The sequence below is a fragment of the Zingiber officinale genome, chromosome 4B, assembly GCF_018446385.1.
Source record: "Zingiber officinale cultivar Zhangliang chromosome 4B, Zo_v1.1, whole genome shotgun sequence".
Lineage (NCBI taxonomy): Eukaryota > Viridiplantae > Streptophyta > Magnoliopsida > Zingiberales > Zingiberaceae > Zingiber > Zingiber officinale.
This window is the reverse complement of record NC_055993.1, coordinates 132,925,341-132,951,575: the sequence shown is the minus strand read 5'-3', so window position 1 is coordinate 132,951,575 and position 26,235 is coordinate 132,925,341. Positions and strand designations below refer to the sequence as shown.

Genomic DNA, 26,235 nt, shown 5'->3' with positions numbered 1-26,235 from the left:
TTGCACATCTTGATATGGACTAGTATTGGTCGGGTTTATATGGCCGCCCAGGTATGTAAAGAAATAGGTTAATATCGGTCGGGTAATACCTTGGCCAAATATCGGCCGGGTTTACACGTTTAAGATAGATAAATCAAGATTGTCTGAATCAGCACATCTTGATATGGACTAGTATTGGTCGGATGTATATTATCGCTCGGGTGTGTAAAGATATAAGGACTCACAAGAGTTATAATATATTATTGGACGATCATAACTTATGTTGAACAATAGTAATAAATCGACCGGATATAATTTAGGTTCAACCTCGGCCGATACAAGTCACAGCATCATATCGGGTTGTCTATAACATAGTAAAAACAGGGTGAGCAGGCATGGGCGATGAATATACTTCGATATAACTTATAAGACAGGGCGAGAACAAATATTTCGGGAATATTCATAAATAGCTTAATGAAAATATCTATAATATGTGACTGTATAACAGGTTGACTAATTTGGCGAGAAGAATGTTTCTAGACTCTTCTGCAGGTACTAGGCGACAAAGAAGGTACATCTAGGGTACAGAAAAGATTCCTTAAAAATTATTTTCTGCAAGTACATGGCTTACGTCATCTCATAACAAACTCTAACAAACCGGGGTCCACTTCATGACCACGGAGGTTATATGAAGTGGTATAAAAAGGGGAATCCTCTCCGTTGGCGAGGTACATTCTCATATGCTCACGCTCACCACACTCACGACTATCCATTACAAACTCTAATTCTTGTTACTGTTCATCTTCTTCCTTCTACACCAAGAGAGATCACTGACTTGAGCGTCGGAGGGCCTAGCCAGGGATTCCCACCCCGGTCTTAGGTCACTGACGATAGTGTTAGTTAGTCTCTTGTGTGCAGGACGTCATGGAAGCTCCAGATCTCGGTACTCTTCATTGGATCCCTCCTTTCGTCCTTGGGTTTTCACACAAGAAGGGTGTTCTGTGACTTTATTCTTCTAGATCCGCTTTGGTTTTCTCGGATCGGAAGTCCTCAGGTATTCTTCTTCATCAGCAGTGGGTTCTCTTCCCCAGCTTTCCATTTTGTCAAGCTTCTCAAACAAGATTAAATTTGGCACTGTCTGTGGGAACTTCACCTGAATCTGAGATCGCAAGATGAAAGACACTGAAAAATCGAACCTACTCACTATTAGTCGTGAAGATCTAGATTTCCTTATTAACACTCATGTGCAGAAATCTCTACAACAACAACAACAGCAACAGCAACAGCAACAACAAGTTCATACTGGAGCTACTCTGCGAGCAGCTCATAATCCGGTGGTCTCAACTACTGATCGTCGGAAGGAAAGAGATTGGAAGAAGAAGATCATGTATATATTACTCCTGCCACTGCTTCTCCAACTAGATGTCCTCGAGCTTTTCTTCGTACTCCTTTCAAACAGGGAGGACGAAGGCCTATATTTCAAGAATCTTTTGGCGAGGCACTGGATAAAGAAAAGCGCAAAGCTAAAGTGGTGGTGTCCAGTGATAGCTCACTAGAGAGAATTATTTCTCTATTTTCTTAAGGTGTACTGGATGATCCGCTTCTTAAACGGTATCAAAATCTACAGATCGGTGAATACACTGGAACTACAGATCCAGAGGATCATTTATTAAAATTTGAGAAAGTAGCATTATTACAACAATTTTCTGATAGAGTAAAGTGTCGGATGTTCCTTACGACACTCGGAGGAGCTGCTCAACGCTGGTTCAAGAGATTGCCTGAAAATTCTATTCGAAGGTTTAAAGATTTCAAGAAGGTTTTCTTACATCATTTTTCCAGCAACAAGAGGTATCATAAAACTCCTTGGAGTTTATTCTCAATTAAACAGGGATCTAAAGAGACCATTAGAGCTTACATCAAGAGATTTAATCAGGTAGCTATTGATGTACCCAATGCTACTACTGAGATATTAGTAAGTACTTTTTCTCAAGGCTTGAATGATAATGATTTCTTTAAAGATCTGGTGAGAAATCCTCCTACAAATTTTGATTTATTAATTGAATGTGCTACTGAATTTATTAATGTAGAAGAAGCTCAAGCTGCACGTCGAAAAGAAGACACTACTTCTTCTTCTGCTCCTGTTAAGGAGAGGGCCCCCGCTCCTGTTCCTCCACCGAGGGGACCTCGAGTAATCCCTCCACCTCATCGTCATACAGAGTATCGCCCACAAGCCGTACAGCATGTGGATATGCAACAAGAAGCACCAAGAAGATGATGCACTTATCACAAGACCAGCAGTCATCATACAGAAGACTGTTTTGTTTTGAAGAATAAGAGAGCAAATAGGGATCGTTATCAAAGACAAAACTACTATCAACAGCAATATCCCCGACATCAAAGTCCACTCAAAATATAATACCGCCCAGTCGAACCTCAATAGGGTGTATTTCCAACCCCGGCCGGTATAGCTCAGGCACCAGAGAAAACTCAGCCTGAAGCCATGACAGCCCGACAAGAAGAGAATATGAGAAATGCCGCCCGGGGCAGCATTAATATGATAGCGGGCAAGCCCACTGATGGATATTCCAATAGGGCCAGAAAGACAGACGCAAGAAGACTTGAGATCCATGCTGTGGGATGCAGCATGGAAAGAGCAGCAGGGCCGGAAATCAGTTTTGGGCCCAGAGATCTTGAAGGGGTAGAAATACCCCATGATGATGCTTTAGTAATTAAGACTATGATAGCTAATTATACTATTTCACGTGTTGGATCGAGACGCGCTAGAGGGGGGGTGAATAGCGCTCGTGGCTTTCACAATTGATTTCGGAATCGTAAAAGAGTTACGCAGTAGAAATGATAAACTAACAAATACACAGAAGACTCCAAGAAGTTACTTCGTTCGGAGTCTATCTCGACTCCTACTCGAAGGCCCGTGGTCGTTGACCACTTTCGGTGGGCAACAACTATAATATCGCAAACCTTACGAGATGTATTACAGTTTAATAGCAATAATAGAATTATACCGACACTATCAGAAATGAAGATGTAGACGCTGGTTGTCGGAGTTGCAGAGTGTTGTTGAAAGCGTTCGGAGCAGCGTTGGAAAGCACAGATTCTTCTGTTCGAGAGCCATTGATCGAAGCTGCATCCTAAGCCTCCTTTTATAGCCTCTGCAAGTCTGATCCAGATCCCCAAGTCTCGGGATCAGCTTTGACCCGAAGCGGATCGGTCGACCGATCCTCATGTTCGGTCGACTGATCAGATGATCTCCATCGCATCTGATCCATCGATCCGTCGCTCCGCTTCGATCTGGTCAAGCTCTATCCCTGGCTTCGGTCTACGGATCCCAAGTTTCGGTCGACCGATCAGTCTCCTCTAACCCGCTCACCTCGGCCTGATCCAGTCGACACTTATCTAGGTTCGGTCGACCGATCCCAAGGTCCGGTCGGCCGATCCCTGGTCGAGCCCGGTCTAACTCCTGGAAACCTGATCTGCCAGCTTGGGGGTTCGGTCGACCGATCCCAAGGTTCGGTCGACCGATCCCAAGGTTCTAACCCTGCACAAAAGTATTAGTTTCCTGCAAAACAGAGTTAGAATACAAAAGATAATATATAGAAATTAAATTTGACAGTCATCGGACTGTCCGGGTCTGACTTCGGGTTTCCGACCGGAAACCCTAGGTCGACCCGACGCCTACTGTTCCCTCTACGAGGAACGCGCCCTCACCTACTCCTCTCAGGAGATTTACCTGTTGCCAGTACGATCCTCCAGATTGACTGGACTTTTGCTCAGCGTCCGATGCTTCCGATCTTCATGCTGGATGTCCGGTCCTCTCCAGACTTCTACCCGGTTCGTGACACCAGGATTTTAACCTAGGGTTACCACCCCCTAGGATTTTTGCCTGAAGTGTCGACCCGCCAAGACTTCCCGCATAGGATTACCACCCCCTATGACCTAAGATTACCACCCCTTATGATTTTTCCTTGCCTAACCGCAGCTAGGACTTTCCTGAAACACTCAGTCACACACATTAGATAACAATTAAACTTAACTTTGAATCCCTTTGCCATTATCAAAACTAAGGTTCGATCGTCGGATGCTTCCCGCACCAACAATCTCTCCCTTTTTGATTATGGCAACCGAAATTCAAAGTTAAGTGAAAGAATGCAATAAAGGTAGATATAAATGAGTACAAGCATAAATAAAACCTAAGCACATTGAAACTCCCCCTTAATGAGAGCTCCCCCTTAAATTGATTAGTTTTGAATTTTTGAATTTTAGTTTCCTTTGAATTTAATTTGAATTAGTCTCCTTTGAATTTAATTTGAATTTTCTTATACTCTCCCCCTTTGCCATATATCAAAAAATAAAGAGGAGAGGGAAAAAATGAGTACTGAAGTAAACACTTAGCTTTTCAAATTAATTGTCTTGTAAACATTAAAGTATAAGTGTTTCGTAAAAAATATTTCTTCTAAACACTAAGTTTAAGACAATTATTTTGAAATAATTTTCAAAGTATTTTTCAAAATTTTAAAGGATTTTTCAAATGATTTTTGAAATTAAATTTTCAAAGGATTTTTAAAATAAGTTTTAAAATTAATTTTCAAAGGATTTTCAGATAATTTTGAAATTATTTTCAAAGAATTTTCAAATAATTTTGAAATTAATTTTCAGAGGATTTTTTAAAATAAGTTTTGAAATAATTTTTCAAAGGATTAAAATGATTTTCAAATAATTTTTCAAAGGATTTTTAAATAATTTTGAAACCAATTTTCAAAGGATTTTCAAATAATTTTGAAATTAATTTTCAAAGGATTTTTTAAAATAAGTTTTGAAATTAATTTTCAAAGGATTTTTAAATAAGTTTTTAAAGAATTTTCAAATAATTTTGAATTTAATTTTCAAAGGATTTTTTAAAATAAGTTTAAAATTACTTTTCAAGGGATTTTTAAAATAAGTTTTAAAATTAATTTTCAAAGGATTTTCAAATAATTTTGAAATTAATTTTCATACGATTTTTTAAATATTTTTGAAATTAATTTTAGAAGGATTTTTCAAATGATTTTTTGAAATTAATTTTCAAAGGATTTTTAAAATAATTTTGAAATAATTTTCAAAAGATTTTTCAAAGGATTTTGAAATAATTTTTTTAAAGGATTTCCATAGTTACACCTTCATGGATACGTTAATGTTATCTAGACATTCACAAATCACAAGTGCATGAAGTATCAGTTGGTTTTCCCAATCTATGCCTTTTTTTCTCACAAAATCTACCTCGCATAGCTCGCTCCAATATTTCATGTTCAATCATCATGGTTATTTCAGCTTGCCTTATCTTGTTAAAATGCATATTTTTTAGATAATTAAATGAAGTACGAGTAGCCATTCTTTAGAGAAAAGAATAAAGATATGCAGTCCTTGGAACGAAACAAGAAATATCCAAGGATGATTAGGGAATAACATTTTTTTATGGCAATTTGATGCTTCTGATTTTGTAACCAAGTACATTAATAGTTATTCTATGAAAATTTATAGGGAATAGAGAATAAGATAGGTATTCCTTGGTTTATGTTGGGAAATTTGAAGAAATTTATAGAGAATCTCTTTTGGTTGGTTTATGAGGACGATTGCTTCGTTATCTGGATGATGATGCACAGCCTTATTTCATTTTTTGTTCCCTTTAACATTTTCGTGATGCTACACAACCACATGGTGCATGGCAACCATCAATGAACATCTCAACTATTTTAACTAGCATTCGTTTGCTACTGAGTGAGCCTAACCCAGATGATGCCTTAATGGCTGAAATTGTAAGTGCTACAGATTATTACCATGGCTAAATACGATCATGATTCTTTACTTGGCCACTTTTTCCTTCCGGAGCAGGGAGTAGGAGTACAATAGGCATGTATTTGAACAGAAGGCCAGAACATGGACCGAGAGATTCACTAATCCTGACATTGCTGGGAAAATTGATAATCATGCTGTTTCAACAAGCCTAAATGTGGTAGTAGATTTCATCCATTAATGCTTTCCTATTGATTCCCGTAGTCTAATAGAACAGAAGTTGGGAGCAATTAGTTATAATCGTGATTTAGAGAATTGCTTCTGCTTTTTGATTCCAACCTGCTCAACCTTACAGGTACCTTTAGAAGCTCATGGAGCTTTAGTTCCAGATTCCAGAAAATCCAGACCAAGGGAGGGACAGGATGAGAAAGAAACTTCGCCTATCATTTACAAACTGACAACAACACCAGTTATGCCATCTGGAATGAACGACAATGCTGAAAAGGAGGTTATTGTACTGAATAATGAGATATTAGATATGCCAGCCAAACAGAGTGGCAGCATGAGGAGGAAGCTTTGTTGACAGTTCTAAACATGAAAAATAGTAAATACGAAAATTATAAACACTTGCAGTGATCTCCCATAGATCTGTAATTGGCGCCGGTAAGATTTGTTGATGGAAGAACGATCACAGAATCGGAAAGCTCTTCATGGTTCACAAACCAAATCTTTCTTGCGAGATTGGACAGACCAATCGGAAAGCTCTTCATGGCTCCACTTCGCCCACTGCTTATCCTCTTGAAGGCGCCTCCGATGCCCTTGAGGGCACCTTCAAGGCTGTCTGAGGCACCTCAGCTCTCCATGAGGGCGTCTCTAGCTTTGTTGCGCGCACTCCCCATCTCTTGCACCCGAGGCGCCTCCAAGCTCCATGGAAGGAGCCTCGGATACTATTCATCCGAGGTAAATCATGTTATTTTGTCCATGCAAGATATGTTAGTCCCAAAATACCAAGCATACCCTGCAACACAAAGTTAGCACACAATAATAAGACAAACATAAATATTTTGACAGTCATCGGACTGTCCGGTTCTGACTTTGAATTTTCGACCGGAAACCCTAGGTCGAACCGACGCCTACTATTCCCTCAGCGGGGAACACGTCCTCACCTACTCCACTCAGAAGAGTTTACCTGTTGTCAAATCCGTCTTCCAGACCGATTGGACTTTTGCTTAGCGTCCGAAGCTTCCGATTTTCATGCTGGACGTCCGCTCCAAGACCCGTCCAGTCTTCCACTTGGTTCGCGACACCAGGACTTTCAACCTAGGGTTACCGCCCCCTAGGATTTTTGCCCAAAGCTTCGACTCGCCAAGACTTTCTACCTAAGGTTACCACCCCTTAGAACCTAGGATTACCGCCCCCTAAGGGTTTCCCATTGCCTAACCGCAGCTAGGACTTTTCTTCACCTAGGGTTACCACTCCCTAAGATTTTCCACCTGTCTAACCGCAGCTAGGACTTTTGCCTAAGTACACTTAGGACTTTCCTGCAATCTCATCCAAACACATTAGATAACAAAACAACTTAACTTGAACCCTTTGACATACTCAAAACATCGGTTTGATCGTTGAATGCTTTCCGCACCAACAACTACTGCCGATTAGCTCAAATTACATGTAGCATTTACACTATAGTAGCTACTCGATGGTTAGCTACTACAACGTGTAGTATTTATTACCGATTAACTATCAAGGAAGCAAAAGTTCTCTGACTCACCATTTAGCCCTCAACGGCTTAATTCTGTCAAACAAATACATAAGATCTTAATGATACTCAGTTGTCGTCAATGCAATGTAGTTAGTTTTCACCCATATTATGATACATTACACTATTATTTTTTAACTATAATATGATACATTACAATGTTTATAATTTCTCCTAGGTAGTACAATGTGATTAGTAGCTGTTATAACATGAGTACTGTTCACGTTGTAGCAGTTAGGGTCAAGTAGCTCCTACAATAATGAGAAGTCAATAGAGACTGTAGAATTTAACCACGTTGTATCAATCATTAGGATTTAACTACGTTGTAGTAGCTACACGACAGTAGCTGATACAACAAAGATAAACTTTTTTTAAACACTCTATTCCCTCAAATAAAATCTTAAATCCTAAATCTCTAAAATCATTAAACCCCATTGTAGCAGCTAGGAGATGAATTAAAACCCTAAAAATTCAAACCCTAAACAAAATGAGAAAAATCAAAACTTTCAACCCTCACACAATACTTATGATGGAGGAGAAGATTTGGATGAGAAACAAGTCGTCCCGGTGAGATTGATTGACGAAGACACCGTATGGACCACCGATCTACTATCAACGAACTGCTTTCAAAATATTTGTCACACGGCGAGGTTCGGAGGTAAAAGTTTGTCCAATGAGGGTAAAAAGGTAATTGCACACAATATTTTTGCACTATACTTGCAAAAAGGTAATTGGTAAGAAAAGGTTATTTGGAGATCAGCAATAGCTACTGCACGTTGTAGCTCACGTCTGTGGAGTAGCTGCTACAATGTGTAGCAGCTAATCTATAGTAACTTTTACATGTTGTAGCAGTTAATTTTGAGAAGCTACTACACGATGTAGCAGCTTTTGACGACTAGCTGCTACAACGTGCTGCAATAGCTGCTACAACGTGTAAAAACTTATTTAATAGATCTAAATTAAAAATTGAGATTGATATGATATATTATTGCTTGAAAATACAAAGTAAGAACTACAACGTTGTAACATGGACAGTTAATAGCTACAGCGCTGAAGCAGTTAACTGTCGAAGTAGCTGCTACATCATTATAGCAACTAATTCGACGGTTAGCTGCTACAGCATTATAGCAGCTATCAATCCAAGTAGCTGCTATAACGTTATAGCAGCTAACATTCCAAGTAATTGCTACAACATTATAGCATCTACTTGGAGCGATAGTTGCTACAACGTTGTAGCAGCTAACCGTCGAGTTAGCTGCTACAGCGTTGTAGCAGCTATCGTTCCAAGTAGCTGCTACAACGTTGTAGTAGCTAACCGTCGAGTTAGCTGCTACAACGTTGTAGCAGCTATCATTATGAGTAGCTGCTTGAGCGTTGTAGCAGCTAGCTATGGAATTAATTGACAGTTTGGTTTTCGAGATGTCGAATAAAGATATTCATAGATAAACGGTATATAATAGGAATAGAGGAGAGGAAATTACAACTTAAAATAAAATGACTTACCAAATAGCTGCTATAATGTTGTAGCGGCTACTTAGACAAGTGGCTGTTACACGTTGTAGCAGCTACTTGGACAAGTGGTTGCTACACGTTGTAGCAGCTACATGGGCAGTAAGCTGCTACAAGGTGTAGCAGTTACCTGTCGAAGTAGCTGCTACAATGTTTAGCAGCTAACTTTCCAAGTGGCTGCAACCTTCAGGCGGTTGTAGCAGGCGTCATCCTTGCACAGTGTAGCATTACTCCTTCTAATATATGTTCGGTTGACAATGGAGAATAATAAATTAAAATAAAACGAATTAACATTGAGTATGAAATGATGGAATTTATGTTTGACAAGTTCCCTGTAAATCATATAAGAAAAAGTAGCTAGGGCCTCATGTAATAGTTAGTTGCTACATGTTGTAGCAGCTACATGGATAGTTAACTGCTTCAAGGTGTAGCAATTAACTATCAAAGTAGTTGTTATAAGTTGTAGCAGCTACCTGTCCAAGTGGATGTAGACATTTGTAGCAAGCGTCGGTCTTACACGTTGTAGTATAAATTCTTCCTTCCTTCTAATATTCTTTTAGGATCACGGTCGGGAATTACACCTTACAATGAAACGAATTACCATTGGTTATAAAATACAGATGGAATTGATGTTTGCCATGTAACCTGAAATTATATAAGCAAAAAACTGGTAGCACAACAACTAGGAAAGATTTACGATCAAGAATGGAGACAAGGGGACTTTTACACCATCGTCGCTACGACGGAAGAAGGCACGAGAGAGAGAGCGGTGAGGGAAATTTAGAAATTGGAAAATTTCGTTCGGTGATGTTTTGAAAAAAAATGTAGAAAGGGACAGAGAATAAATGAAATATTTTTTTATAAGAAAATCGAGCTGGCGACACTACGTCTACACGTCGCTCATGGTCACCCATAAAGCGTCGCTTAACATATCAAAAATATATATATAAACTTCAACCTAATTTAGTAATTTGTCCAACTTTAGAATCAAGTCCACGGCTAATGAGTCACATCTGTAATTATATTTGAATATATTTTATTAGGATAAATATTATTTAAATTTTAGGAATTATTTAAATTTGGATATATATATATATATATATATGAAAAATGATATGTTTAAGGAAAATTTTTTAAGGATATTGATGACTCGGATCTCTTTTGACCGAGACACCGAGTCAAGGAGATCACGAGAAGTCTATATTAACCAAGTTAAATACTTAGCACTGAAGTCTATATTGACCGAATCAAGAACATACAAGGCAAGACCCCTATTAACCTAGCTCCACATCAGTCAATATCACTTATCACTTCAAAACTAATTACATTAGTTCATATGTCAGTCAACTCTACAGAACTAATAATATTTGATTATTCTCCTACTGAAATTTGAAAATAAGATGTATCGTCAGTATACTCACAAATACAATGATTAATGAATATGAAAAGTCAACAACAAAATTAGTTTACATGAATTTCTATGTGAAATTAGTTATCGTATAAAACTTCTATCATGTCTCTGCGTCTTATGCAATGAGACATGCCTCTTAATAATTTGTAATGGAGGTATGGCAACTAACTCTAACGATATTTATTAACCTAGCTTGCGTTAATTGATGAATCAGTCAACTCTACCAAACGAGCATGAGAATAATATCAGACTGTTCTTCTAGGTAAAGCAAAGAATGAATGCATGTGGAAAACAAAGCATTGGAATTCTATGCACATCCTACCAAAAGAGCATTGGAATTCTAATTTTGTATTTTATCTAAATCAAATAATGTGAAAATTCAAAGCACTTATCTTCGCTCACATTCTCTTTATTCATGGTTTAAAAAAATATGTGTGTTGGCGTAGGGATAGGTTGGCCGAGACGCTGCAGACAAGTGAATCGCCTTTACCACATGGTTAAAAAAATTATTAATTCTTTTTCAACTTCAGATCAGAAATTAAGTTCATATTTGAACTCTTCACACTTCCAAGAATATATATAAATCTTAGTTTGTGATTTACAGTTATTTTGGTCAATCAATCAAGTAGTTTTGAATCAAAATTATTTAATGGACAAAAGAACAATAAAACTTTGATAGTTTGATGATGTGTTCAAGGGCCACATGCTTTGAACTAAATGATAATAATAATAATAATCTCAACTAGTCTTCTCCTATATAGGACTTGCTTTGTGTGAGAAAGTAGCAATACATAAGCACGCTTGAGATTGTTCCGAGGAAAGTATTGGGCAGCAGCTGAAAGATAGAGCTAGCTACTTTAGCCTAGCGAAAGCTGCCTAAGGTTAGTTTTTTACTTGATTGTTATCTCAGTCTCCTTCTTTGTGCTATTTCCTTCCTCTGTGTCATTATAATCTTCAAAGGGAATTCCTTTGTGCTATATATTTTACTTTCCTTGTGTGCTATTTCCTCCTTCTGTTAGATCGCTGCATTTATTGCTATTTGAATCATTGTAATCCTCAAGAGCAAATCCTTTGGAATCAAGATGAAAAACATAGAAGATGAGGGGATTGAGGCATCATTGGACATGGACTGGGTAGCCTCATTGGAGATGAAGGTGTCAGACACAAAATTTAGGGACAAAAACAGAGAGCCAACAATATATAGAGTCCCAGATATGTTGAAAAGTGTCGACCTCCAAGCCTATGAGCCATTGCTCGTCTCACTCGGCCCCTACCACCGCGATAAACCTCATCTACAGGCTATGAATCAGCTCAAATGGAAGTACCTCAAGTTTGTCCTCGAGCCGAACCCTGGTATGGTCATGAAGGACTATGTGGGTCTGATCAAGGGTCTGGAAACGCAAGCACGCGCTGCCTATTCGGAGGAAGTGAACATGAGCAGCAACAGTTTTGTGGAAATGATGTTGCTAGACGGATGCTTTCTGATGCTTACAATAATGGGGTTGACCCACCGGATGGAGATTTCAGAAGAGAGTGCCATTTGGACTGGAGATGCAGTAGTACGAGATATCTTCAAGCTCGAAAACCAGCTTCCTTTCTTTCTTCTTGAAACTTTGTACCAATATGCATTTCCTCACGGCGATCACTTTCGAAGTCTAACAGTCGAGTTGATCCGCATGCGTATCTCAAGTAATTTGAAACATCCCTCCGACAATGAGACTTTTCACCACATAATTCATCTTTGTCTTTCTTGCATTGATCCGACAACAAACCCCGAGAAGGATTACCATGACCCTGACATACCATGGATTCCCAGTGCTACAGTATGCAATGAAGCTGGAATTCACTTCGGAAGAAAAAAGAGATACAAGAGTTTCTTGGACATTACATTTCATAACGGCAAGTTGGAGATTCCCCAACTTCGAATAGAGGACGGCATCAACTCGCTCTTGAGAAATCTTATAGCGTACGAGCAATGTTCAATGAATTCCAAGTTCCATGTTACAACCTATATGGTGCTTATGGATTCCCTCATCAATACGGCAGCAGATGTCGAATTGCTTCAACAACATGAAATCATTATTGGTGACTTAGGGGACAACCAAGAAGTTGCCACTCTATTTAAAAGTCAGAGTGAGCAAGGCGGGCGAATGCACATAACCCTAATTCGAATCCTTCAAAAAATAAATAACGTTCCAAATCTTCCAGATATTTCGCGAATCCCATTTCAGCTGTGTCGATTTTGAAAAAAATTCTCTCATTTTTATTTTACTTCCTTTTCTTAATAGAAAAAAAAATATGAAAAGATATATTAATATAATCTTTTTAGTTGTTAAAAGATCAATATTCTCCATACAAAAAAAACATGGAATAGAAAAATCATATAAAAAAAATACGGTAACGCCTTTATATTTTTTGAAATAATTAAACTAAAGAATATTTAAAGAAATAAATACATAACTAAAATCTAATTCTTAAAAGAAAATAAAATTGTCAATTTCTATTTTTAATTAAATAAAATTTTGAAATCGAAAAACAAATATCTATGTTAAATAGATTTTTGCATGCATATTATAATATGTTGTAAAATTGTAATATATTATTGGACAATTAAAATTATACAAAATCAATTTCATGGTGACAAAAGACGAATATGTTCGCCCCCAGCACCCCCGCCAATCTGTCCTAGGGTCAATACGGAGGAGGTAAATCACGGACGGCTACTAGCCTTTGGAATAGTGACTAGTACATAAGGGAGGCATTTACCTCGGCTTTACCGAGATTCGAACCGCAAACCTCATGATGACAACACCTCATGCGCTAGCCACTAGACCCATCCGAGAGGACATGCAAAATCAATTTCATACTTGTACATAGAGATGGCCTAAATTGATAATTTTAAACTGTCAAAGTAAGAAAAGATTAGTTACCTGTAATGACTGAGTTTTTCTGGACGAGTTGTCTTATATGGTTAAGCTGTTGAACTGTTGAGTCTGTCAAACCACTAAGTCGGTCGAGATGCCAAGCTATCGAGTCGGTCAAGCTGCCAAGCTAATGTTGCCCCAATCGATTCGATATTCGACGTACATGGATCGTGCGCGCATGTCCATTATTTTATATATAGAGAGAGAGATTTGATATGCTAAATGACGCTTTATGCGCGACTGTGAGTGACGCGCAGACGTGGCATTGTCAGCTCGATTTCTTTGCAAAAAACATATTTCATTTATTCTCTCTCCCATTCGGCCTTCTTTTCAAAACATCACCAAGCGAAATTTCCCAATTTCTAAATTTCCCTCACCGCTCTCTCTCTCACTCCTTCCTTCTCCGTCACTGTAGTCTTCCGTCGCAGCTGACTAAAGCTCCCCAAACTGCGCATTAAACACAAGGCGATCCTAGTGTAAAAGCCCCCATTTCTCTATTCTTGATCGTAAGCATTTCCCTTCCACTGTCTATTTTTTAGCTCTGTACAATTTCTTTTTTTGCACCATATATATTTATATCCTACCAAGCACAAGCCCTAGCTGTTATGCTACCAGTTTTTTGCTTATATAATTTGTAGGTAACTTGCTTATATAGTTTTTTGTATTATCAGAAGAAAATATTTCACTTTGTAGCATCTACCTGGTAAGTCATTTCATTTTTCAAAACATTGTAGTAATTACTTGGAATGATAGCTGCTACAGCATTGTAGCAATTACTTAGAATGTTAGCTGCTACAACGTTGTAGTAGCTACTTGGAATGATAGCTGTTACAATGCTGTAGCAGCTAACTCGATGGTTAGCTACACGTTGTAGCAGCTACTTCGACAGTTAACTGCTACACCTTGTAGCAATTAACTGTCCATGTAACTACTAAAACGTGTAGCAGCTAACTGTCCAAGTAGTTGCTACAATGTTGTAGCAACTCTTACATAAGTCGTTTCATTTTAAATTGTAATTTTCTCTCCTTTATTCATATTATATACAGTTTATCTATGAATATCTTTATAGGATGTCTCGAGTGGTAAACTGTTAATTAATTCCATAGCTAGCTGCTACAATGCTGTAGCAACTACTCGAAATGATAGCTACTACAATGTTGTAGCAGCTACTCGAAATGATAGCTGCTACAACGGTGTAGTAGTTACTCAGAATGATAACTGCTACAACTCTATAGCAACTAACTCTATAATTAGCTGTTACAACATTGTAGCAGCTACTTGGAATGATAGTTATTACAACGCTATAGCAGATAACTCAATGGTTAGCTACTACAACGTTGTAGCAGCAAACCATCGAGGTAGCTGCTACAGCGTTGTAGTAATTACTTGGAATGTTAGCTACTACAACGTTATAGCAACTACTTGGAAAGATAGCTACTACAACGCTGTAGTAGCTATTTGGAATGTTAATTACTACAATATTGTAGCAGTTATTTGGTTTCTGCTATGTGCTGCACACAGATTGCACAGTGGCTGAGCGAGCTAAGAGGGCGAGCAGGCTTTCAGTCGGTCTAGCGAGCAGAGAGGCTGAACAAGCGTTTGCCGGACGACCGAAGTGATCGGGCGGGCTAAGCGTCCGGGTGGGCGAAGCCTAGAAATCGGCCGGGCGAGTGCGTTGAGCAAACCGAGGAGCCTCTTTCCTCTCCACCTTTTCTTCATTCACACATATCCAATAGAAGATTTGACATATATAGTTGGTACTTTCAAGTTTTATTTCACTTTAATACTGGATCTTGATAAATATAGTTGTTATAATTATCTTTGTTTTTGCAGGTTCTAACAACATACCCTTCGAGTAATGAAGCTAGGTTTACCAAACTCTCAGCTAGCGATAATTTTCTTTCTACTCTGATTCTTACATTGTCAGTCCATTAATCATCTGAAAAGTATTACATAAAGTTTCCCTGTGTGTAGTAACAAATTTATTAATCCATTGATCTTGCTTTCATCCCCGATACCTAATTCTGCCATTAATGAATTGATGGGTCTCCAAAAATCTATTAATTTCAAATTATATAATTGACCATTGAATTATTAATAGGGATTGGGGCTTGTTAGTTGCATCGGCAATAGCACAGATATACATTGTAGCACCTCACTTCTCTAGAGTTGCTACTACAATGTGTAACAACTAATCCACACTAACTGCTACACAGTGTAGCAGCTAATCCGCACTAACTGCTATACAATGTAGCAGCTACTTATGAGAAGCTGCTACACATTGTAGCAACTCGCTTTAATACTGGATCTTGATAAAGTTCAGCTTATAATTGTCTTTGTTATACTGGAACTTGATAGGTAATCGTTACAACATGAAGTTTGTGTTGTAACAATTACGGATCAGCAATTGCTACAACATCAACTTGATTAAAATTGAATTTCACCGACTCCTTTCGTTGCATTTAATGGGTTATCTGGAAATAGTTTTTCAGTTGCTACAATGGTGTTTATGACTACCACACACTAGCTACTACAATGTGGACCTCATGTTCTTTGTTCGTGAGCTTGATCAAGACTCATAAGTCCTCTTTAATTTACCACATCATGATATGACAACATACTTAAGAAATAAAATAGGAATAATATATATATAAATAATTTTATTGGGTGATTAAAAATATTGGAGAACAAATTCAAGCACGGTGTTTAACATCTACCCACAGAATAATCACAACAGCTAGTTGGCAGTAGCTGCTACATCATGTAGCGGCTACTCAGGAGTAAGAAAATAAGGTGTAGTAGTTATAAAATACATTTATACCTTTCTTGACAAAATATTGTCAATAAATCTACATTTCAATTACATAATAAGTTTAATATTGAACACAGTGTTCAGAACCCCCATGAGCGCTCACATTGTTCTCATAAGTTGTACAACATCATTTTCATATTGGCCGAGCTGTGTCCATAGTCTTCTCCATGAGTGATCACCCTTAATCAACATACAGAGTGTTGTGAACACCAAACAACTTCTATTATTTTCCATGCCCCTCGCATCCTTTGGTCATGGTTGGGAAAAGTTCATCGAGGCAATCATCCTCTCCCTAATCTAGGAGCATTTCTCAGGGCATTGCTGAGGCTCTTCATCGCCAACACGAAATATTGGGCGAACTTAAACCACTCCATGAGCGGCCTAACCTCATCAACATACACTCATCAGGGCTAGATGCTTGTGGTCGCTTTAAAGAAATTCCTTTAGGAATATGGAAGCTTACACTAGACCTCGAACGGTGATAAAAGCCCAGGCCTTAGCTGATTTGGGACCGAGGTCAAAAACGTCGAACCATATGTGACTTGGAAAATATATGTAGATGGTTCATCTACTCAGCATGGCAGCAGGATCGGCATTCTCTTGATTTCGCCACGGGTGGACAGGATGCAGTTGTCCGTGCGGCTGGATTATCGGGCTACAAATAACAAAGCCGAGTATGAGGCCCTGATAGCCGGTTTACAGGTAGCTTGGCATGTAGGAGCCACTAGAGTTCTCATCCACTCAGATTCTCAGCTAGCGGCTCAGCAGCTATTGGGGACGTTCGAGATAGGCAGCTCCTTGGGGACGTTCGAGATAGGCAGCTCCTGACTCAGGCTATATGCAGAAGCTTTTGAGAAGTTAAAGGCAAACTTCTAAGAAGTAGTTATACAGAAGATTCTCTGGTTGAACAACCAGGCCGCAGACGAGCTGGCTAAGTTAGCCAATTCATTATCGCCGATCATAATAGATCAGCCGATCGAACAGGTCTCACTGGTGGCGCACATCTATAGGTGGATATAGTAACATTCCCGAGTGATTGGACGACAGCACTGATAGAGTTCCTCTGATCGGGTGTCACACTAGCCAATCAAGACGAAGTTCTCTTATTGAAAAAGAGGGTCGGTCAGTTCACCTTGATCGAGGATCAGCTATATAAAAGAGTTTTTTCAAGACCGTTGCTTATGTGTGTCAAATCGGAGGACGTTGAATACATCTTGCAAGAGATGCATCAAGGTTCCTGCGGAAGTCACCCAGGCGGCATATCACTGACCCGAAAGATCTTATTGGCAGGACATTTTTGGCCCACCTTGCAAGATGATGCCGCTCAGACAATAGCCACTTGCTTATCATGTCAAAAATATCATAGCATCCCACACCGACCCACCGAGGAGATGAAAGCATCCATAATGTCTTGTCCATTCAACCAATAGGGCATGGACATCGTTGGACCGTTTCTTTTGACAACCTGTCAGCGAAGATTTCTACTCGTTATAGTAGATTATTTCTCAAAGTGGGTGGAGGGAGAGCCTTGGGTGGAGGTCGAGCCACTAGCCAAGATAACTGAGCATATGATCATCAAGTTTATATGGCAAAATATCTTATGTCAGTTCGACATCCCTCGCCAGCTCGTCTCAGACAACGGACGACAGTTCGTAGGATGGAGGCTCAATGAGTGGTGAGAAGGTTATGGCATTGTGCAGGCTTTCACCTCGGTGGCCTACCCCCAGAGCAAATGTCAGGTGGAAGTTGTCAACCGAGAAATCCTCAGAGGGTTACAGGCTCGGCTCGACCATGCTAGAGGCAGTTGGGTTGATGAACTTCCTAGAGTCTTATGGGCCCATCGCACTACACCGAGAGAGGCAACCGACGTCACATTGTTCCATCTGGTATACGAAGGTGAAGCAGTAGTTCTAGTGGAAGTTAGAGTAGAGTCTGACTGAGTGTAGTTCTACGACGATGGGAATGCTAAGCAGAGACTCATGGAGCTCGACCTAGTCGACGAAACACGGGATAAAGCCACCGTTCGGCTAATAGCGTACAAGCAGCGCATGAAGTAGAACTACAATCGGAGGGTGATCCCAAGGTCATTTCAAGTCATTTCAGGTCAACGACTTGGTATGGAAGAGAGTGAGGCCGGTTGGCGACGTTACCATATTGGAAGCCTCGTAGGGAGGACTCTACCGAGTCATTCAAAAGCTCCGTTCGAGAGCCTACTACCTGTAGGACGAGGACAGGAGAAGGCTCAAACGACCTTGGAGCGCGAACTATCTCCAGTCCTATAGGGCTGAGTGAGAGGTGCGTGGTTAAATCCAGATAAAATTGTATTAATGTATGTCTTGTAAATGCAGGTGAACAATGAATAAAATTCACAAGTGTCCCAGACTCTTACACCGATCGGGCAAGTTAAAAGTTAAGGTACGACTATAAACCCTTGTCTACATCAACAGTCGAGCAGCGACTATAAACCCTTGTTTATGTCAACGGTCGAGCGGTGACTATAAACTATTGTCTATGTCAACAGTCGAGCGGCGACTATAAACCCCTATCGATGAAATCAACAGTCGAGCGACGACTATAAGCCCTGGTCTACGCCAACAATCGATCGACGACTATAAACTGTTGTCTACATCAATATTCAAGGGCCGACTATAAACCCTTGGCGACGAATCAACAGTCGAACGGTGACTATAAACCTGAGTCTATGCCAACAACAGCCGAGTGACGGCTATAAACCCTAGTTTAATCCAATAGCAGCCGAGCGGTGGCTATAAATCTGAGTCTACGCCAACAACAGCCAAGCGACGACTATAAACTCGAGCCTACCACAAATAAAGTTGACTGACAACTATGAAAGCCTAGAATAAAGATGATAAGAAGTTGAGCTGCGGCTAGAAGCAACATTTTTTTGCCAAAATATGGTTGTTCGGCCACGCTGAAGTGATCACTCGGACATCTCAGTGACCAATTACATCAACGATCGAAATGGTGGGGAATTATACTTAGAAAGTTTTCGTAAAATGCTAAGTGGTCCACAACCCCACTTAAGCCAAACGATGATGCATTTATTACCACTTGCAAAATCTGACAGAGAGAAGAAGCGCAGGATGGGCGTTCATTCATTAATACTTAGAAAATTTTATACATAACATCTAGAGGGAGTACAAAAGGAGGCCTGCGAAGCAAAGAGGGTAGGTCACTCGAGAAAATCCAGCACATCGTCTGGCAACGACTCTATCAGCTTCTCCCAATTGATGATCTTGTTGGTCACTATGGTAGGGAGATAACCATCGTCTTTTAACTGGTCGAGGGTCCCATCAATGCCAAAGTTGAAGAGGTGGAGCGCTCGGTCTGTGAGTCTATCGTTGAAGGGGTCCGAACGGAGATAATCACGCTTGAAAACCTTGAACTGGCCAGCCTCCCCCTCTTGATAGATCTTAAAAGCTGATCGGGAGCCCCCAGGGCGTAGCGCAGACGGTGGACGTATGCCATCTCTGGCGTAATGGCCAGGGGTTGATTATCAGGAACTGACGACTTGGGGTTTACCCCACCATGCGTCTATGGCCTGTGTACCTGCATGAACCTCCCTCCATATTCGTGGGGCTAGCACTAGGGGGGCGCTAAGGTAGTGGATCTACCTTTAAAGGCTGATCGGGATGCCTCCAACTCGATCCTTAACGAGGCCAGCTCGGCATTATTGGCAGCAAGCTGGACCTTCACTGAGGCTTGTTCAGCCGATCGGCTATCCCGCTCGGCACTTTGAGCTGCCTCAGCCTCCTTTAGATTCTGAGCCAAGACCCGAGCCTCTTTGTTTTTAATATCCAGGTCCTTAATGACTCGGAGTTTCCTGATGTTGGCGGAATTGATCTTCGACTCAAAGGAGTTGGTCTGCTTGTTGAGCCTCACCGGTTGCGAAGCCTACTCAGCGTTCCTGCTCCTTCCTCCTGCAACAGCTCGGATGGCGAAGATTATGTGATTCGATCAGGAGCTCGAGAACATAGAAGGTCCGATCGGACGTGGAGGTCACCAAAGACGCTACTTGTCTATTTAGTCGGATTTGCAACCTCCTTCAACTAGACTTGAGGGAAAGACTTGTGATGTCGTGATAAAGGGGGCCCATTAAGTGCGGGCCAAAGGACGGAGATAGCAGTCAACGTGGAGGTTAGAGTCAAGGAGGTCAACTCCAAAGAACCAACGGACTCACCAAAGGAGGGCCTAGCGGAGCTCTCTTGCAGTGGCCGATCGGGCATGAACCGCCCGACCAGCAAAGGGATGGTCCAAACAAAACGCCCGTACAACCAAGATTATCAGGCGCTCATCACGAAGCAGAGGAACGTTGGGACGACCGGAGCCTTAGTCCGATCGGGTGAAAACAAGCTACCGAGTCAAGTCACCGCAGGGAAGAGCAGGCAAGTTCGACCGAGTGGAGGAGTTCCCAGCCGAGCGGCTATCCCACTCGGCCGAGCAGATCAGGGATCATTGACGTATATCTTAATATCCTTCTAGGAGATAGTGTCGCTGACACAAGGCATGATCAACAGACATATCGTACGACAGAAGCTTCTACTGTCTTGTTAAGAATATGCATGCTTTGTTAAGGTATGGTGTCAAAGACACTTTCCTGACAGGACAAATTGGAGAACGTGCTCACGCCTTGAGAAGCATGCACGTCGACCACTGGGGCGCTATATACAGGGAGGTCCATGCATCGACAGAGGTATGCGTTATTCACTATTCACGCCTGTGTTTACTGTTGCTCTGTTTTCTTCCCTCTTTTCGGTAACTGACTTGAGCGTCGGAGGGTCAACACTGGGGACCCTTTCCCTAGCTTGGCACTGATGTTTATTGTATTACAGAGTGAAACACATTTTATATCCAGTCAACATAACAGTCACATCTCCAATTAACTATTTTCCTAATTTTAGAACAAGATGAAACAGCAGCAACAATTTTGTTGAAATGATGTTCTTCGATGGATGCTGCTTACAATAATAGGGAAATAATAGGGAGGAACTTTTTGGAAGAGAGATGGACTGGAAATGTAGTAATACGAGATATCTTCATGCTCGAAAACCAACGTCCTTTCATCTTCTTGAAACTTTGTACTAATCTGCATTTCCTTCGTGCCCTCCCTTTCGAATTCGAACAATCTGTTTCATCCTCATCTGCTTTCGCATGCCTCAAGTACTTGATGTTTGTGGATGCATGTTCTTGAGAGGGAAAAAAATCTTTCCACCTTCTAATAACTTGAGAATATGCATCCACAAAGATCACGTACTTGAGACAGTCAACTATAAATTGATCTCATGATTTACTTTCTTTCACATAACTTGAGAATAGATTATGAAGTACGTCTAGTATAAACATAATTATCTTTACGTTTAAAAGTACGTGATCTTTAATATATCAAATCGAATATAGTTATGAGATCTAGGTATAATTGTTTATCCTATGTAACCCGTAATGATTTAGTCTTAGGCCAAAAAAAATTTAGTTTAATTTTTCTCAAAAGCTCTAAATAATTTTATCATTGTTTTAGGATTACTTTCATTTTTTTATATCGTTAGAGACTATTTAAATCATTATTTAGTTGATATTAAAATATTATCTTGAATAAATTTTATTTAGTTAAATCGAGAGACGTGTCTCTGTGTTTGATAATTTTTTAATATCTTCTTTAATTTTTTTTTCACACAATAATCGATATTTTGAACGATGTAAACTAAATTATTAGTGATAGAAGGTAAAATATTTTTCTATATTATAATATGTCATCAAGTTCTTTTTATATTATAAAATAGTAGTGTGATTTGATTTTTAAGTTATCTATTCTTGAATCTCAAATAATCACTAGTTAATACTTTTAATGTTAAAGGGAGAAAAATAGGGTATGATGTCTATCATGCCCTTACAAATCCAATTAGAAATGACAAACTTTGAGATTTATAGTTTTTTTGATAATTAAATCTCATGCGTGTGTTCATAATTATTGCCGTAAACAACTTTTATAGAACTAACTTCGAGAATAAGATATTAGAAAGCTTTGCAATACGTATATATTTTTTAATTAAAATATGATTTTGTAGCCTATTATATTTTTATATTATAAGTTTTTTTTATCTATTAGTTTCATTTTGTTAGTTGTATGTTTAGGGTTTCTTTTTCCCTAAGAGATTTTATAAAATGCATATCTAATTTTCTTATCTAAATCAGATACTGTAATTTGAAAATTCAAAGCGCTTATCTTCGCTCATCTTCTCTTTATCCATGGTTAAAAAACATATTAATTCTTTTTCAACTTCAGATCGTAAATTAAGTTCATGTATGAACACTTCACACTTCCAAGAATATATATCTTAGTTTGTGATTTGCAGTTATTTTGGTAAATCAAATAGTTTTGAGTCAAAATTATTTGGTGGGCAAAAGGATAGTAAAATTTTGATCTGTTCCATCAAATAAAAAAGGGCCACATGCCTTTATGTAAATAATAATCATCTCAACAATCTTCGTATATATACCATGCTTTGCGTGAGAAAGTAGCAATCCATAAAGCAATCTAACAATCATGCTTAAGATTGTTGTGAGGAAAGTATTGGGCAGCAGCTGAAAGGTAGAGCTACTCTAGTTTAGCCTAGCAATCTAACAATCATGCTTAAGATTGCTTTTACTTGATTGTTATCTCAGTCTCCTGATCCGTTTTCCTTCCTTTCCTTTGTCTTTATAATCTTCAAGGGGAAATCTTTTGTGCTATATATTTTACTTTCCTTGTTTGCTATTTCCTTCCTCTGTTAGGTCGCTGCAATTTATAACTACTTGAATCATTGTAATCCTCAAGGGCAAATCCTTTGGAATCAAGATGAATAACACAGAAGATGAGGGGATTGAGACATCATTGGACATGGACTGGGTAGCCTCATTGAAGAAGAGGGTGTCAGACATAAATTGTAGGGACAGGAACACACAGCCAACAATATACAGAGTCCCGGATTTCTTGAAAAGTGTCGACCCCCAAGCCTATGAGCCATTGGTCGTCTCGCTCGGCCCCTACCATTGCAACAAACCTCATCTACAAGCTATGAATCAGGTCAAATGGAAGTACCTCAAGTATGTCCTCGAGCTGAACCCTGATGTAGCCTTGGACAACTATCTGGGTCGGATCAAGGAGCTGGAAACGCGAGCACGCGATGCCTATTCGGAGGAAGTGAAGATGAGCAGCAACAGTTTTGTGGAAATGATGTTGCTGGACGGATTCTTTGTGATGCTTACAATAATGGGGTTGACCCACCGGATGGAGATTTCAGAAGAGAGTGCCATTTGGACTGGAGATGCAGTAGTACGAGATATCTTCAAGCTCGAAAACCAGCTTCCTTTCTTTCTTCTTGAAACTTTGTACCAATATGCATTTCCTCACGGCGATCACTTTCGAAGTCTAACAGTCGAGTTGATCCGCATGCGTATCTCAAGTAATTTGAAACATCCCTCCGACAATGAGACTTTTCACCACATAATTCATCTTTGTCTTTCTTGCATTGATCCGACAACAAACCCCGAGAAGGATTACCATGACCCTGACATACCATGGATTCCCAGTGCTACAGTATGCAATGAAGCTGGAATTCACTTCGGCAGAAAAAAGAGATACAAGAGTTTCTTGGACATTACATTTCATAACGGCAAGTTGGAGATTCCCCAACTTCGAATAGAGGACGGCATCAACTCGCTCTTGAGAAATCTTATAGCGTACGAGCAATGTTCAATGAATTCCAAGTTCCATGTTACAACCTATATGGTGCTTATGGATTCCCTCATCAATACGGCAGCAGATGTCGAATTGCTTCAACAACATGAAATCATTATTGGTGACTTAGGGGACAGCCAAGAAATTGCCACTCTATTTAACAAACTTGGCACAAATGTCAACTATACTCCAGATAATTTCTACCTTGCGGATGTCGTCACTGCCATGAGGAAGCACCACGACGCTAGATGCAACAAATGGCGCGCAAGGTTGAATCGCGATTACTTTAGTAATCCTTGGGCAGTTATCTCATTAATTGGTGCTCTTGTCCTATTTCTTCTTACTGCGCTACAAAGCACGTTTGCTGTTCTGAGCTATTTTCGACCGCCAAAGTAGCTTTCTCAACTAAAAGAAATGGTCAGAACGAGGAAATACCTGTTGTTGTTGTTTAGAAACTAATTTTAATTTGCTGCTTATGAAAGACGTATCGTATGCATGTGTATGAAGAGGTGTGTCAATAAAGGGGCATATACTCCCTAATTAAATTCTACAAATACAGAGGTGATCGTATGTGTATGTTGTTATTCAATTAAAGTGTCATATTGAAAATATTTGATAAAGATTATAAATTTAAAAAGATATAAAATATTTTTATTGACATGAAATATTTTGGGTAGAGCCTAAGAGTAAAGTCATGAGGACTTAAGTACAAAGTGGAGGTCTAAAGTGGACAATATCATGTTATTGTGGAAATATATGAACATCATTTAGGCATAACAAATGATATCAGAGTCATGTTCCAGATCAGATGTCATGTGGAGTAGTCTTGAACAAAGTTGAGGGTAGGTAGTCAGGGTGACCGGTTGCTTGCGGGGAGGTGATAACAAGTCTGTCACACTCGTAAAACAAATTAACAATGTATATTCACTGAACCCCTTAACTACACAATAGTACTGTAATAACGAGTCCAGGATCGATCTCTCAAGGAACTAACAGTAGGATGGTAATCTTAGGATCGTATGTTATTCCTATTTTCAGGATTTTTAATATATAAATGGGAGGTTTAAGCTTTGAATCTAAATCTAACAAATGAAAAGCACATCAATTAAGAAATTAATCTAATGCATAAAGAAAAACTAACTAGGTGCCAATAATCAAAGCATAACGTATTGTCACCTTACATTGTGATTAAACCATCAACACTCACTTAAACTAAGAATAAAATAGCAAGACACAAATGGAATACAATCTAAGCAACATTTAAATCTTAACTACAAAAACTAAGCTACTCAACAGTGCTACGAATTAAACTAAAGTAGAATTAAGAACAATTTCAAACATCAATTGAAACTAAATTACCCAAAACACTTGAATTAAAACTATTAAACTAGAAGGAGTTATGATTACTAAATCCAACAACATAAACTGAAATCTAAATCTATCAATAGAAAAGAGAATGCAAAAATTAAATCTTAATTCATCTCAATACCAAACCAATCTACACGGCAACTTCTCCTTGCCGTCACACAAGGAAACATCCATGAAACCTCACTTCAGCAATCGTTGAAAACATTCTCAGTAGCTAAACTCAGCTCAACCTTCACCAGCATCATAGGAAACCTCTCCGAACGGAACTAATGAAGATCGGAGCCGCCCAACTCAGGAAATCTGACAATCTGTGAGCTGCAACCTCAGATCTGATTTGGAGAAGATGATGGATGGAATGTCATCGGGAATGGTCCAGTAGCAATGGAGGAACGCCGCCAAAGCTCTCTGATGGGAAGCGAAACCACTAATCGGAGGAACACCACCAAATCGGGCGCTACAGAACAGAGGTTCGCGGACACAATTCTCGCCGTAGGAACACCTTGGAGCGAGGTCAGATCGCCGGAAGCTGGTCGCAAGCATCTAAGAGCATCATTGTCGATGAAGTCGTCGGAAAATGGATCTGGAAGTAGAGATGGGGTCGGAATCTCGGAGAACGTCGTGCGACGCGAACGCTGTGCTGCGGAGGAGATCGACAAGCATGAACACGGTAGCTTCTCTGTTTTAAATAAGATCTAGATCTGAACGGACGGCTGAGAATGAATTGGATCTTGATCAACGGTGAAAAGTCGCTTAAAATCCAACCCGAAGGTGCTGATCTTAATCTAGGGTCTGGATCTACTCTCCCTTAGGTCGGATGGACCAGATCTTCAATGGATGACTCAGATCCCTCCGATCTTTGATGAACGGTCCATAATGCTCCACAGCTTGATCTTCTCGTTTAAACTTCGATTTGAGCACAAATTCGGTTCGAATAGATCCAAATCTAAGATC

General features: G+C 39.6%; 3 protein-coding genes across 3 annotated transcripts; all 3 read left to right on the top strand.

Annotated features, from left to right (window-relative positions):
• Window positions 1-5,708: 5,708 nt before the first annotated feature.
• LOC121978716 lies at window positions 5,709-6,349 on the top strand. Its single transcript, XM_042531018.1, has 2 exons — window positions 5,709-5,789; window positions 6,122-6,349. The coding sequence occupies exons 1-2, from the start codon at window positions 5,709-5,711 to the stop codon at window positions 6,347-6,349; spliced, it is 309 nt and encodes a 102-aa protein (XP_042386952.1).
• Window positions 6,350-11,527: 5,178 nt separating this feature from the next.
• LOC121978715 (UPF0481 protein At3g47200-like) lies at window positions 11,528-15,228 on the top strand. The gene is made up of 2 exons (XM_042531017.1): window positions 11,528-12,578; window positions 15,203-15,228. Exons 1-2 carry the CDS (start codon window positions 11,528-11,530, stop codon window positions 15,226-15,228), a joined length of 1,077 nt encoding a protein of 358 aa, XP_042386951.1.
• A 7,499-nt stretch (window positions 15,229-22,727) lies between these two features.
• Window positions 22,728-24,446, top strand: LOC121977990 (UPF0481 protein At3g47200-like). The gene is made up of 2 exons (XM_042530386.1): window positions 22,728-22,788; window positions 22,971-24,446. Exon 2 carries the CDS (start codon window positions 23,035-23,037, stop codon window positions 24,310-24,312), a length of 1,278 nt encoding a protein of 425 aa, XP_042386320.1. The 5' UTR covers window positions 22,728-22,788; window positions 22,971-23,034; the 3' UTR covers window positions 24,313-24,446.
• Window positions 24,447-26,235: the final 1,789 nt, after the last annotated feature.

Coding starts and splice junctions, on each gene's coding strand:
- LOC121978715 (XM_042531017.1), top strand. CDS start 11,528: ATGAAAAACATAGAAGATGAGGGGATTGAGGCATCATTGGACATGGAC. Junction 12,579..15,202: donor CACTCTATTTAAAAGTCAGA/GTGAGCAAGGCG, acceptor TTGTTTTTGCAG/GTTCTAACAACATACCCTTC.
- LOC121978716 (XM_042531018.1), top strand. CDS start 5,709: ATGAACATCTCAACTATTTTAACTAGCATTCGTTTGCTACTGAGTGAG. Junction 5,790..6,121: donor ATGCCTTAATGGCTGAAATT/GTAAGTGCTACA, acceptor TCAACCTTACAG/GTACCTTTAGAAGCTCATGG.
- LOC121977990 (XM_042530386.1), top strand. CDS start 23,035: ATGAATAACACAGAAGATGAGGGGATTGAGACATCATTGGACATGGAC.